This window comes from Chaetomium fimeti (genome assembly GCF_033439085.1).
Source record: "Chaetomium fimeti strain CBS 168.71 chromosome Unknown B0H64scaffold_2, whole genome shotgun sequence".
Classification (NCBI taxonomy): domain Eukaryota; kingdom Fungi; phylum Ascomycota; class Sordariomycetes; order Sordariales; family Chaetomiaceae; genus Chaetomium; species Chaetomium fimeti.
In genome coordinates, this window is record NW_026944330.1 from 888,409 (window position 1) to 901,586 (window position 13,178).

At 56.7% G+C, this 13,178-nt stretch overlaps 5 protein-coding genes across 5 annotated transcripts; 3 read left to right on the plus strand and 2 right to left on the minus strand.

Moving 5' to 3' along the window:
• Positions 1-760: 760 nt before the first annotated feature.
• On the minus strand, positions 761-2,448 carry B0H64DRAFT_74420 (uncharacterized protein). The gene is made up of 2 exons (XM_062808697.1): positions 2,003-2,448; positions 761-1,938 (listed from the first exon to the last, which is right to left on the minus strand). Exons 1-2 carry the CDS (start codon positions 2,228-2,230, stop codon positions 1,024-1,026), a joined length of 1,143 nt encoding a protein of 380 aa, XP_062661916.1. The 5' UTR covers positions 2,231-2,448; the 3' UTR covers positions 761-1,023.
• A 1-nt stretch (position 2,449) lies between these two features.
• Positions 2,450-3,438, plus strand: B0H64DRAFT_74460 (uncharacterized protein). The gene has a single exon (XM_062808699.1). It carries the CDS (start codon positions 2,668-2,670, stop codon positions 3,343-3,345), a length of 678 nt encoding a protein of 225 aa, XP_062661917.1. The 5' UTR covers positions 2,450-2,667; the 3' UTR covers positions 3,346-3,438.
• Positions 3,439-5,654: 2,216 nt separating this feature from the next.
• Positions 5,655-7,579, plus strand: B0H64DRAFT_74427 (T5orf172 domain-containing protein). The gene has a single exon (XM_062808698.1). It carries the CDS (start codon positions 6,125-6,127, stop codon positions 7,535-7,537), a length of 1,413 nt encoding a protein of 470 aa, XP_062661918.1. The 5' UTR covers positions 5,655-6,124; the 3' UTR covers positions 7,538-7,579.
• An 810-nt stretch (positions 7,580-8,389) lies between these two features.
• B0H64DRAFT_370898 (uncharacterized protein) lies at positions 8,390-10,508 on the minus strand (the record flags this gene model as incomplete). The annotated part of the gene is made up of 2 exons (XM_062802115.1): positions 8,390-10,393; positions 10,458-10,508. The coding sequence occupies 2 exons, from the start codon at positions 10,506-10,508 to the stop codon at positions 8,390-8,392; spliced, it is 2,055 nt and encodes a 684-aa protein (XP_062661919.1).
• A 1,723-nt stretch (positions 10,509-12,231) lies between these two features.
• B0H64DRAFT_370899 (uncharacterized protein) lies at positions 12,232-13,083 on the plus strand (the record flags this gene model as incomplete). Its single annotated transcript, XM_062802116.1, has 3 exons — positions 12,232-12,346; positions 12,618-12,644; positions 12,872-13,083. The coding sequence occupies 3 exons, from the start codon at positions 12,232-12,234 to the stop codon at positions 13,081-13,083; spliced, it is 354 nt and encodes a 117-aa protein (XP_062661920.1).
• Between the last annotated feature and the right edge of the window lie 95 nt (positions 13,084-13,178).

Consider the following 13,178-nt stretch of genomic DNA (forward strand, 5'->3'; position numbering starts at 1 on the left):
TTGGTTGATGATTGGCTTCCCAAAAGGGAAAGTGCAGGCTTGCCATCCTCACAAACCGATGCGAACTCGAATGCGCGTCGAGCTCAAACTTTCATCTCACTCTGGATGATGTGAGGCCGCCCGGCCAGAATGTCTTGCAATCATCTTCCCAATCCCCATCCAGTCGGGCAAAAAAAAGGAAAATTCAGTGGAACTGATTATTCAATCATGACTTTGGATTATCGATCACACATGATTACAAACCTTCTTTTAGTTTTTTCCCCTTTCGAACTAGGTAAGAACAAGCGCTCCAGGGGCCACCCGTGTGCGGATCAGGAACAACGGCCGTGCCGTTCACAGGAATTCACAGCGCGGAAACCAGCCAACCAACCATCGGGGTCCCGCAACCTAACCCAGCCCCGTGGGTTCGGGCACTTTTCGGCAGGTTGCAGCACGATGGGTCGAGTCCCCCATGCCCCCCCAGGAGGAGCTCACCGTCGGTTTGCGGTGGGGCTGTGACTTTTGTGTATCATAATGAAAAGGGACCATAATCGTCTCAAAGTCGGTTGGGTTACGTATCATGTTGGGCTGAGTTTCAAAAGGGGGGAGGTCAGGGTGGTGAGTGGTGAGGGGGTGGCATCTTATATTTGACGCGTTGGCACACAAGGGGGCTGAGCCATGGGAAACGCCGAAAGCGAGAGATGCGATCTTGGCCTTCTTTATCATTTGACATTAACCGTTGAGGTAACAACAGCAGCTGCTTGGCGGCGCATGTTGGATGATATGTCCACCGTTTCTCGTGCTTGCTTGGTCTCTCACATCGAGGCGCAAGTGCTCGCCAACCGATCCAAATCATTCCCGTATTTGTACAGCCCGTCCCACAGGGCGCAAACCAGCCGCTGCCAATGCCCATGGTTGAACCCCTTCTCCTCTGCCGTACGCCTGTGCCATAACGCCCCGCCGGAACCCTCAAAGAAGCCCGTTTCAAGTAGCCCATTCAGCCCGTTAAACTCCCACCCCGTAAACAGAAGCCCAAAACCCTAGTTAGATGTTCGAATTCGGAAAAAGTGGCCGTAGCTTGTCTTCTTCGTACCCGGAGAAGATCATGGGATCGCCCATCCCCATCATGACCTCGGGATTCCGACATGAAGACGAGAAACCGGCGGGCTTGGTCGCATAGTTGGAGCCAAGAACCCCAGAAGACATCATCTCGGTGCTCATAAAACCCTGGCTTGCCATCCATAACTGCTGGGTCGTGAAATCCATCGAAGCCGGCCGGTTCATCCATTGGAAGTTGTTGGGGTGTGCGGGAAGGGTGGGCGAGTGTTGGCTAGGCGGAAACCCGTCGGACGGCCCTGCTGGTGGTGGGGATATGTCAAAGTCGGGATAGCCGAGGCTGGCAGGGGACATGCTGACCGCGCTGGCGGCGCCAAACGCGGCCTTTCGGTAGTCGGGTTCTTGGTCGAGGTCCGAGTGCTCGACGTCTGACGCGGCAGACGAGCTGGCTCGGTCGGTCCGGTTGTAGATTCCATTCGATTCCGCCTCTTGCCTACTGCTACCGCTGCTGCCCTGCGATGTAGTACCTGCTGTTGTCGATGTCGCCGCGTGGTCCTGCAATTGCCGAGCCAACTCGGCCATCCCTGCCTCGTCCTCGGGGAATATCGAATGGATCGGGAGGTCCAGGTCGCTGTTCGGCCGCAAGCAGCCGAGCTTGGCGGCGACGTTGTGAATCACGGGTTGGCCGCGGTCGTTTAGTTCCGGCTCCCCGAGCTCCCATGGTTCTCCGTTCCGTACCATCGAGTAGAGCTTCTGGACTGTGGCGATCAGGACGAACTGTGTGTTTTCCAACACCTCGGCGTACCCGGGCGGTAGCTGTTTGTACTCGGTCTTCTTTCGAGTCCCGGCCGTGCATATCAACCCATCGTCCTTACACCTCTTGCACGGAAACTCTCCGTCACACTATGTCACATGTTAGTAAGCAAACATCGCTTGATAATGGGTGTTAAGAAAGATAATTGTCTACCTTCGTCTTCTTCATGCGACACCTTTCGCAAGCCTTCCATACCCTTTTATGCCTTCCATCGCCGTGCTGTGAGTGACTTTCGCGCGCCGGCGAGGGAGGATGGCTGTGGGTGCTGGTCCGCTTCAGGGTCCGATGTGCTGTCTTGAGAGACTTGGATGCTGCATGAGGCCGCTTTAGCCCCTGAGGCCTAGCGTGTTCCTCGTTGGGTGGTGTAGGTAAGCTGTCCATTGCGGAAGAGGACAGGGAAGGAGGAGGTAGATGAAGTCTTGAGTCTCAATCCCTCTTCACAGTGCTTGTGTAGGAAGGGGGGAAGGGGGGGAGGGGTGAACAGGTGGAAGCTCCAGGTGTAAGTGAGAACAAGCTCGCGCATGGAGGGGCCCAGGGCACATATGTATAAGTAAGACAGACGGGACAGGGTTCAGGAATATTCAAGGGCACTCCGTTTTCATGAACAAGAATGAGAGCATAATCAACCGGAGGGGTGTGTCTGGGCGATTAATAATACTGGGGCGGCCAAGAGAAGCGTCGACGAGACGACCAGGGGCAACGTTATGGGTTTGAGAAGGAGTGGGTGCAGCAAAGGGACGATTAGGCGAGGGCACAAGTATGCAGTGTGTCTTGTGCCTGCTGGCCCTGGCCCTCCTCGGCAGTGCTAATGCATTGTCATGGATGGAATTAATGGCTCGGGGTTGGGGCATCTGCGCCGTGCGTTGTGTTGGGTGGTATCAACGGTCGGCCTGTTGGTTATGTCCGAGAGCGCGCCCTGGATTCGAGCGGGAGGTTTCGATGCCGCCACGAAGTACAAAGGCAGTGGAGTTAAGTCCCGGCTTGTACAAACTCCCGGCTTGGGATTTTTCTCGAAGTCCATTGTTGCGGAGCCCATCCTGGTAACTGACATCCTGATGATCAAGTTTATGACTTGCTCGAGTCGCCATTTGACCCTCGAACACCCACTTGGGCAAACTGCTGGGGGCCGATCCTTGCTCGGCGCTGGACATCTGGATCCGCTCTTTTCGCTCCGATCTCCATGCCACGACGCCACGAAACTGGGAATTGATGAAACGAAGCAGGAAACGGGGCCGAAGCGAGAAGAAAGAAAGACGTTGGAAGTTACCTGCATATTCTTCGGAACTCACAACGATGGCCGGAACTGTAATTGCGAGACAACTCGACGACGGGACCTTGAGAACAACGCGGCGGGATCGGCCCGGCGCACTCAATCGTCCGAGCCGCGCAATTGTCGCCGGTTGAGAGCAGGCGACAGGTCTGCCCAGGGAGGACAGGGATCGGAGAAACGGTACGGCGGGGTACTTGACAGTACATCGGGCTTCCAAAAAAGCTAAATGCCGACCGACGGCCTGAGTAAGCTTGTTCACTCCGGCGTTGCTTTTGTCCAGACACCCAGAGACCCCCAGCTCGCCGAAGAATTCCCATTCTGATTCCGCTGCCCGCTCAACGCAAGAGCGAATTAAGGCGTGCTGGAGTCATCGTTGAGTTACCCAATTGGGAGGGATTCCGATCCGACACGATGACCATGCAGCGCGCCCTTGTTAATGACGATGCGTGGTGGTATGATTCCCCCCCCCCCCCCGCGCTTTACCTCACGGTCAAGCAGTCAAGCTCGTGGGAATTCCATGTTGATGGTGGCAGGTTCCGCGGAAGAGATGAAATCGGGATTTCGTCGGGTTCTGTGGCTGGCCTTTGCCGAACCCCGATTACTTCAAAAACAAAGATGGAACTGGCAGGGTTGATTTGGAAAAAAAAAAGAGTTGCAAGTCACGACGGGAGATCGAAGACCTGCCCCACACACTCAATGCAAATGGGTCCGTGCGTCCACGTTGCAAGTCTCGTGTGAGCGCGAGCCAGATGCGGGCACGCCATTTATTCACGGGCAAGAACCACCAAAAAAGAACATCACCAAAGGAAGGCGTGGCCCGGGGACGGGTCGCGTATCCAGAAGAGGAATCTCTGACACAAAGTGGCATTAGTGGCCAGTTTTTTGCATTTCCGCCCGAACCCCAGCATCCTGCAGCGCGTCAATTGCTGCAAATTAAGGTCCGACCCTCCGAGTCGCATCGCCGAGCCCTACTTTATTTGCATCATCCCTTTCCCGCAGCACCAATTCATCGAGGCACGAGACACCGACGGAGATGTTTCGGATTTGAATAACTATTGCTCTTGTAGAGGTGTGCCTTGTTCTCACTCCCGTCAGCAGGTATCCAGACCATCAGGCGACTGGGCTGCCACACAGGATCGTGCCCATGTCAATAAGTCCCTCACCGCCGACCGCGACCTTCGAACCGAGCCATGTCGGTGGTATCAAGAACAGCTGGCCATTGACGATGTCATGCTACTGTGTAAAGTAGGATGAGCTAACTTGCCACATTACGGACATGGACCATTGCAGTGCTCTTCCTTGCACACGCCCATCCTTCAACAGCGTCCCGAGGCTGCTCAGAAAGCCGAATGACTCAGCAGCAGCTCGGGTTGTGCTTGTTCAACATGGACGTGGAAAGCGTACCAGAGTGAATACAGAGGCCTCGGTCAGCATCACCGGTTCGCCGAGGGCTCGCTTCGGTCGTTTCCCCTGTTCGGCTTCCCAGCCTCAGCATCCACATTCCTTACTGTGGGAACTCCCATCGTCGAGCTGCAGGGTCTTGGCATTGCCCTCCCGCTTCTAGAAGATCCCTCGGGACACCAACCCGTTCTCAAACGGGGCAAGGCCGAGTGGGGGTCGACTTTGTCAACCGGGATCGCCTCACATGGCGAGCATGACCAGGCAATGGCGGAGGTGAGAACGGGTGCCATTCCGACCCGACTTTGGAACCTCCCGATATTTCCCGCTGGCTGTGTCGCGCGATTTTTCACCAGTGTCGAACCAACTGTGTGAGGCGACTAAAACGGCCATGATGCTGTCATGGACGACCTGGGTCGTACTCCCAACCCGGAATGCGATGCCGAGGAGGTGTTCGCACCGTCATGGTCGATATATAACTCAACATCGCCGGCCTGCTGCCGGCCTGCAAACATACCCTAAAAGGGACGTCATGTGCCCCAAGTGCGGTTGGAAATTACCGACGAGGATATTGCTTGTACGTAAGAAACAATGGAGAAGGGGAAAATTTCAACCCTTTTTTGACCTGACGTCAAGACGGATGCCGAACAGCGAGCCTCATCCTGAGGGTGGGTCTCCGGGCTTCAACTCAAACGTCGGGGTCTATGATGGCCATCCATGTCGGTAAGTAGAGGTGGAGTTGGGCTCTCGTCCCGCGAGCCACGCTTGGGAGCGAGCAGCGAGTGTACGTGCAAGGAGGTAAGTCATCCACTCTTCTCGGACATTATAATATGTGTGGAGATCAAGGAGACCCGTGAAAGCGCCGGAGACAGGTGAAAGACTGAGTGAGAAGATGTCACATCTCCCTCGGTACTGTCTCGGTATGGAACTCACAGACAGCGGCCCCTGCCCGCGACTCTAGATATCGCTACCTAGGCAGCAATTCAACCGGGAGACATGCAGCCATTTGCTGCGCGCACCAAACGCAACCACTGAAGCGTCAGGTCGCTTTAGCAGCGCCACACTACGCAACGCCAAAACGGCCGATCTCGAACCGCGCCTCTCTCAGTCAACGATTAACAATCTAACCCAAAACTCGATTATCGTGACAACGGCAGCTATGGTCCTAACGCTACAAGACCCTGGTTTGTCCCTTCTGCCTCGCCCTCGTCGCCCTCAACCCGACACTCCATAACTCCTCTGGGAAACTGTCTGTCGGCGACGATTATGCCCACTGGCCCTAAAGCGTGCGCAGAATTGCGTGCCTGATGTTCCCTCATCCGCCTGCCTCCAAACTCAGGTAAGGCTGCCCAGCTGGGGGACAAGGCACACCACCCGCCGAAGCCCCCGCCAAGACCAGTTGGTTCGGGCTGCATACAAACTCAGAAGTCTGAGCGCGTACAACTCGTACGGGGATGGATTACCTTCTATAACTACCTCGTCGCGCTGTCCGCTCATCCCATTGTCATTGTCGACCTCTTACAACCGTAAAGCTCTCAGCTACACCACCCTTTCGCTCACCATCATCACGCATATATATATAACTATAGGTTTATTTACCCAAAATTATGGCATCACACAATAGTCCGGACCCTTTAGGTCCTCCCAGGACAGAATATCTTGTTGCTGTGCTTTCTGGCTTGTGGGATCTTGCCCGCCATGGTATCCAGCGACAAGGTTTATGGTCTGGTAGTGCTTCAACCCTCGACCCTGACGATTTAAACTCAACATCTTTCAACAACGAAGCTCCAACAGCTGTAGACAGCACACCTGTATTCCCCTCCCCAACCCAAACCAATACCCCATTGACCGCAGAACCCCCCGAATACACCAACACCAGCTTCACCATCGACAATCTCCTCCGCCACGCCGCCAACCTACCCCTAACAACACCCACCACCCAGGGCTTCATCTACATCCTCACCGCCACCCACAACAACACCCCCCTAGTCAAGATCGGCTACACCTCCAAAGCCGTCGACACCCGCCTCACCGCCATGCAACGGTCGTGCCCAAGCCTACAGATCGAAGCAGCAGCCCTACCCTCCCCCCTTTTCACCTCCACCACCACCTCCTCCCCTCCCCCCTCCCACAACGACAACAACAACCAACCCAGCAACCGCCTCAACAACAACAACAACAACCACGCCCTCCCCTCCCACCACGCCCACCACGTCGAAAAGCTCGCCCACGCCGAGCTCCGCCCAGCCCGCTACGCCTTCCGCTGCCCCGACTGTAGCCGCCGCCACCGGGAGTTCTTTGCCGTAGATTCCGAGACGGCCTATCGTATCGTAGCGCGCTGGGTGCGGTTTTGTAGGGGGGGTGTTGTGCCTTGGGAGAGTATTAGCCCTCCCATCGCGGGAGTGGGACCAGTGGGTAGTGGTGCTGTGCTGACGGCGCCGTGGCGGGCGAGGTTGGATGGGTATGCTGGTTTGTTTCTGGAGGAGGCTGCGGTGGCGGTGGGGAGGGAGGGGTCCATTGAGAAGGGGATGGCGTTGTGGGATGGGTTTGTGGATGCTGGGGTTGGGGCGTGGGTTTGGCATGACGCGCGCCGGGGTTGGGGCGTATTGTCGCGGTCTTGGCTGTGGGCGGTGGTTGTGGCTCTGGCGATGGGTGGTGCTGTTTGGTGTCGGTCGGTTGGTTTCGCTGCGCTGGCGTGGGCGATGCTGGGCTTGCTCGTCGTGCTGCTTGCGCTGACGGTGTTGGCTTTGCCGACGGGGCCTACGTATGGGCGGCCGGCGCTGTGCGAGGGGCTGCTGTGGCTGACTACGGTGGTTTTGTTGATGGGCCTCGTGGGCGTCTGTCTGTATCTGGGCTTGGAGTGGTGGGCGTGGGTGCTGACGTGGATGCTAGTGGATGTTTTTATGTGCATGGTTTTGGTGCTTATGGAATTCCGGTGTGTGGCGGCTGAGTATCTGGGCCTCGAGCCCCTCCCGAGTGGTGTCCTTGCTGGTCTGCTGATGATTGTGGTGATGAGCTGACGACATGGTAGTGATGGGAATCGGCGAAGCTATCTCGGTTTGGAGGCGAGTTCGGGTGGAGGTGCCTACCTCTATCGAGCGTCTCACTCTTCAAACCGGGCTACTTCTCGATGACAGTTGGCCAGTTGGCGTACCAGTACAGCTTTTGTTTGCTCTGCGTAAAAGACCTCATGACTTTCACGACCTCGTGTCGAAGGACGAACGACCTGACAGCAACGTTCGGATAACCCTGCAGCGGGAGAAAGATCCATTACCAATAGAAGAAATAGATTCCCGATTACTCCTTTTGATATAAGGAATGCATGTTGACTTGTTTCTTGACCAAGTCAGAGGGCTCAACTTTGGACGGCTTCTAGGGGCACATTCCGATCCCCCCTTCCACGAAGCATATCACATCACAAAACACCAAAGACACACAAGCTGAAACGATCAAAGCAGTCTAGCCATTGGGATCCGGCTCGGGGTATTAACAATTATGTACAGTCTGCCAGCCAGCTGTATCCAGTCCAATAATGTACAAACCACACAGGTTTCTTCCCGTTCCTCCTCTTTCTTCCTTGCATGTCTATACCCGACTGCCTGCCTACAACACCTCCTGTTTTTCTCTCAAGAACCAAAAAAACACGCGCTGATGTAAGGAAAAAACACAGGTGCTTGTGTGCATGGATCGATGACTGTATAAGGAAACAAAAAACACAAGAGCCGCCCCAAGGCTGAGTGACCGCTGAGGGTGAAAATGCCGATGAGAGTTTGATACAATGGTATGTCGTATTGCTTTCGTAAGGAGCGTGAGAATTAGATTGTTATTTGCCCGGTTTATGCCAGGGGCTGGTGTGGTAGCCAAGAAGACCCTTAAAGGGCAATGGCAGCGGCAAAGGCAACAGCGGCGGCGAGGCCGAAGCTGGCGCTGACGCGGCCACCGGCGCCGATGACGACGGTGTTGGTGCCGGTGGGGACGAGCGAGCCGGTGCCGGTGGGCACGGTGATGGCGGTGCCGTTGGCGGTGATGACGGCACCGGGGCCGTCGGGGCCGCCGGCGGGAGGGGTGGTGATGGCCGGGATGGCGGTGATGGGGATCATGTCGACGCCGCCGGTGGAGCCGGTAGTGAAGTCGACCTGCGGCACGGTCATGCTGGTGCTGACGATGACGGTGGTGCTGGAGCTCGGGATGACCTCGCCGGCATCGTCGGTGCAGGGCACGACGGTGGTCACGTCAACGATGACGGTGGTGTAGACGGGCGCGACGGTGGGCTGGGCGGTCACGGTGATGTAGGTGGTGACGGTGGCGTCGGTGGCGATGGCAGGGTTCTCGTTGACCCACTTGCCGCAGATGCCCTGGAAGTAGGCGACGGCCTCGGCGATGATGGAGTCGGTCTCACCGTGGGCGTACAGGCAGTCGTAGATGTTCTTGACGAAAGTGGCATCCGGGCAGTAGCAGGCGGTGTCGGTGTTGTCGGAGCAGCCCGTGTTGAACAGGAAGGTGTTCAGGCAGGACGGGACGACGTTGGGGCACGGGAGGGTCTCAACGGGCAAGACCGAGCTGACAGCGCTGGTGGTGCCGTCGACAACAGGAGCGGACGTGGTCGCAACGTCGGGAGGAGAAGTGGGCTCGGCACCGGGTCCCTCGCTAGGCCCATCGCTAGGTCCCTGGCTAGGCCCATCGCTAGGTCCGTCGCTAGGTCCGTCGCTAGGTCCATCGCTGGGTCCCTCGCTCGGCTGGGCGCTGGAGGCAGGGCCCTCGATGGTGGTCAGAGTCTCGGTGACAGGGCAGATGGTGGTCGAGACAGCGACAGTGACGACGGTGGTGACAACCGAGTTGGCCGGGCAGTCGGGGACGGTAGGCTCGCACGAGGTGATGGTCTGAATGCTGGTGGTGAAGACGGTCGACGTGCTGTCGTAGCTGGTCGTGATGGTCTTGGTCACCGGGGGAGGAACGATGACATCGCTGGTCTGCTGGCCAGGCGCAACTGTGCTAGTGGCGCTGACCTCGGGGACGGGGCTGGTCTCCGCAGGAGGAGTGTTGGACTCAGCAGGAGGGGTGTTGGACTCGGCAGGCGGGGTGTCGGTCTCAGCAGGAGGAGTGTTGGTCTCCGCAGGAGGAGTGTTGGACTCGGCAGGGGGGGTGTCGGTCTCGGCAGGAGGAGTGTTGGTCTCCGCGGGAGGAGTGTTGGTCTCGGCGGGGGGAGTGTTGGACTCCGCGGGAGGGGTGTTAGACTCGGCAGGGGGGGTGCCAGCAGGCGGGGTGGTTGACGGCTGCTCGACCTCGGAGGTAGTGGTGGCCTCGGCAGGCGGAGTGGCAGTTTCGGCGGTCTTGGTCGTCTTGGTCTTGGGAGGCTTGGTGCTGGAAGCAGAGTCGCAGTCGAAGGAGATGGTGGGCACCCTGATGCTGCAGCTGGGCTTCGGCAGCTTGGGCTGCGGGGGGTAGACGATGGTGACGTTCTTGGCACCGCCGCACTGGCGGTTGACGACGGTGGTACCAGAAGACTTGCAGGGGCTGCGGTGCTTGCAGCTCGATCCATCGGGCATGTCATAGTGGAACTCGAGATCGCAGTCGAACTCGGGCTTGACGTGGATGGAACCTAGCGAGAACCTGTCCACGGCGGCACCACAACCGAAGGACGGCGACTTCTGCTTGTCCGAAGAGCAAGTACCACTAATGGCCTTCCCGAAGGTGCGGGGAGCAAACCGGCTCCTCTTCTCGCCGTCATCCTCGCACTTCCAGCCGCGGAAGTTGAAGTCCTTGTAGTCGAAGAAGTCACCAAAATCCAGGTCGTCCCAGCTGAAGCCAGGCTTCTGCTTATCGGTACACTTGTTGTCGGTGTTGCCCGGGAATGAAAAGGGAGGGGCCCCGTGGAACTGCGGAACGGGGTGTAAGTCATGTTGATCGGGACATGGAGCTGAAGATACGGATGGAACTTACAGTCGCCGACACGCCAGCGGCGAGGGCCAAAACAGGAACGAAAGTCTTCATAGTGAATCTGTTGCCGTTGTTCTGAATGGATGCTAACAGGAAACGATAGACTGGGTGGGTGTCGGAGCTGTATTGGCGGAACTGGCGCCTTCAAATAAAAATGGTTCGGTTGGGAGATGGTCTTGCCAGCGAGAGTATGAACAATGAACTTGAAGTGTCAAGAAAGAGAAAAGGCAAAGAAGCGAATGGCTTTGCCTCTGTTGGTCACACTGAGACTGGAAGAAAGGAGGACACCGGACTTGGTGATGGGATCGGAAACAAGAGTGAGAAGAGGGTTGGCAGTCGCTGCTATATACACGGAGGCAACAGCAACGAGAGCTGGAAGTCACTCAACCCCTTGCAGGCCACTCCACAGGGTGAGAGCGGAACAAAGAACAGGGCCACAACCGGAGACCAGGGGTGTCCATGGTGTCCGTGGTGGCCAGGGAGGGTCCACGGAGTGTTCAGGGAGCCCAGGATGTGTCGATGTTGACTAAGTTGACTTTGGCTTCCCCAGGCACAGCTCTTTGTCTCTCTCTCGCTCGAAGGGGGCCAGGGACCAATGAGAGAAGTCGGTAATCGACGGCCCTACCCGGAACGGCAAAGCTCGACATTGCAGGGTAGCATGTCTCGCAGCATCAGGAAGGGGACGCTGGGGGAGTGGTTGTCGAGATCCCTTTCTGCGGATGGGCGCGGTTGCACAACTCCCTCGCGGCAATACCACCTGGACGGGGAGAGATTCATCAAGGTCCCACCGCGCCGTCGACGTTGTATCCAAGGGTGCTGAGCTGCTGGGGTGGCGCGCGGCTCTGGCCAGCGGCAGCAACCTGGGCTCGCATGGTTGGCCGACAGGGGTCGGTGAACAAGGGGGTGCCAAACAGGGGTGTGCTCGAGATCTGGCCCAGGGGGCGGTTCGAGCCCGACCCAACACACACGGCCAATCGGTTACATAGTACACATCCCAACGCCAAAACCGACGGGAGATGGCTCTTCAGGTTACCCTTTTCAGGGAGGCCGCGTTGACTGGTGAAAGGGTCAATTAAGCTTGAAATCAGGTCCTACGTAATCCGGCCCTTGATTGGGACACGCACCTGTCAAATGCGCCATGTCGAATAACGTTAATCTCCACATAACCGTAAAGAATAGTCCGGAGGAACCGGACTGTGAGCAAGAACAGCACATCATCCAGAGCCTGCACGATCCAGACTCTCGACCCCTGAGGCGATCGAATGGTATCGCCTTGAAACAGGTGATGGCTTGCTCAGCCACGCCGACGACGCTACTGCAGGTACAAGCACTACAGGAGCGTTCGCCTGAGCTTTGTCCTCCGAGCGCAACTGTTGCCGAGAATGTGACCCGGAACGCTTGTTCCTGGGTTTCGCGTGGTTGCCGATGGGCACTCAGGTCGTGCCAAGAAACCAACTGCTTGCACTTTGCTTGCACTGTTGAGGTTGGCATCCTTGCACTATTGCTTGCGATTGCTCGAGGGTTCCCCACAAGCTAGCGATGGAAGCGGTTCCCAAAAGGAACCGTAACCACGGGCCGAGCTTCTGGATCCAGGAAACTGCCCTGGTCGGTGGATCCAAGCCATGTTGAATTCTTGCTGCTTTCGACTGCTTTCCTGCTTTCCTGCTGTGCTATTTTGCTGTTTGCTGGCTGTTTGGGGCTTAGTTAATTCAGTGCTGCTGGGTTTGAACAGCGGCAATATGCGTGTGACTGTTTTGTTTGCCTGCTTTTCCGAAAGATGCCAGCTGAAAAACCCTCCGGTTTCTCGGTGCTTCTGACGAGTCGTCTGTTGTTTCCGGGTTCCAGGTTGTGGCCATCGGCAGCCCACTCGATCGAGTGCCGTGTTTCAAAAAGTAAGTCTTTGTTAGCCTGGGCGCCAGAGGGTTTCATGTTTCAGGTACGTGGGCGCCGAAAGCGCGAGACTCTTGGCGCTGTGTTCCAGATGGGCCCCACATCGGGCCATTCTCTCGCCATGGGTCGTGACTGCCCTCGTCCGGCAGTTGACTGGCCTGACTTGCAGGTTTGCAAGTGGATTCCGTTGCTTTTTTACAACTTGAATTCGGAGTCAATCAACTCATCTGGACAGAGCACCACCGATCTGACCAACCAATACAACGATAACAGCAAACTTGGATGCCAATGAGCAGGCCTGTGCGTTTTCTCAAGCAACTGCAACCTCAGCCTTGGCTCAAAGATTCTTAACCCTGCGATTCTAATACCAGCGCAACAAGATGAACCTCATCATTCAAAATTGTCGACAAATCTGTCTACGCGCGGTCGACTGACAGATGACAGCGCTTAACCTCTGGCAGACTTTGTGCGTGTCTCAGGTGCTTGCTCTGAGAGACAAAAAAGGGCCCACATGGTGCCAATTTTAGCTCCAATCCCGGGTTCCATCCTGCTCGCCGGAGAATTCGGACGGGATGAATCTGCCGCCCACGAAGCGGGTGAATCGCTGCCTATCAGATCGGAAACCCGCATCGATCAGCGGAGCATCTTTTCAGCCTTCTTTGACGACAACCGCCGTCTCTGGCGCCTAGTTTCCACATTCTCAACATCAGCCGCGATCGTCAACAAACGCACTTGGTAGCGCCGGACAAAGCAGCTGTCATCAACAGCAGGTCTCAAATCTCAGCGCTTTCGCAAAACTACAAGTACAAAATAGTTATCAATAACGGTACTCGG

Coding starts and splice junctions, on each gene's coding strand:
- B0H64DRAFT_74460 (XM_062808699.1), top strand. CDS start 2,668: ATGGATGGAATTAATGGCTCGGGGTTGGGGCATCTGCGCCGTGCGTTG.
- B0H64DRAFT_74427 (XM_062808698.1), top strand. CDS start 6,125: ATGGCATCACACAATAGTCCGGACCCTTTAGGTCCTCCCAGGACAGAA.
- B0H64DRAFT_74420 (XM_062808697.1), bottom strand. CDS start 2,230: ATGGACAGCTTACCTACACCACCCAACGAGGAACACGCTAGGCCTCAG. Junction 1,939..2,002: donor GTCGCATGAAGAAGACGAAG/GTAGACAATTAT, acceptor CATGTGACATAG/TGTGACGGAGAGTTTCCGTG.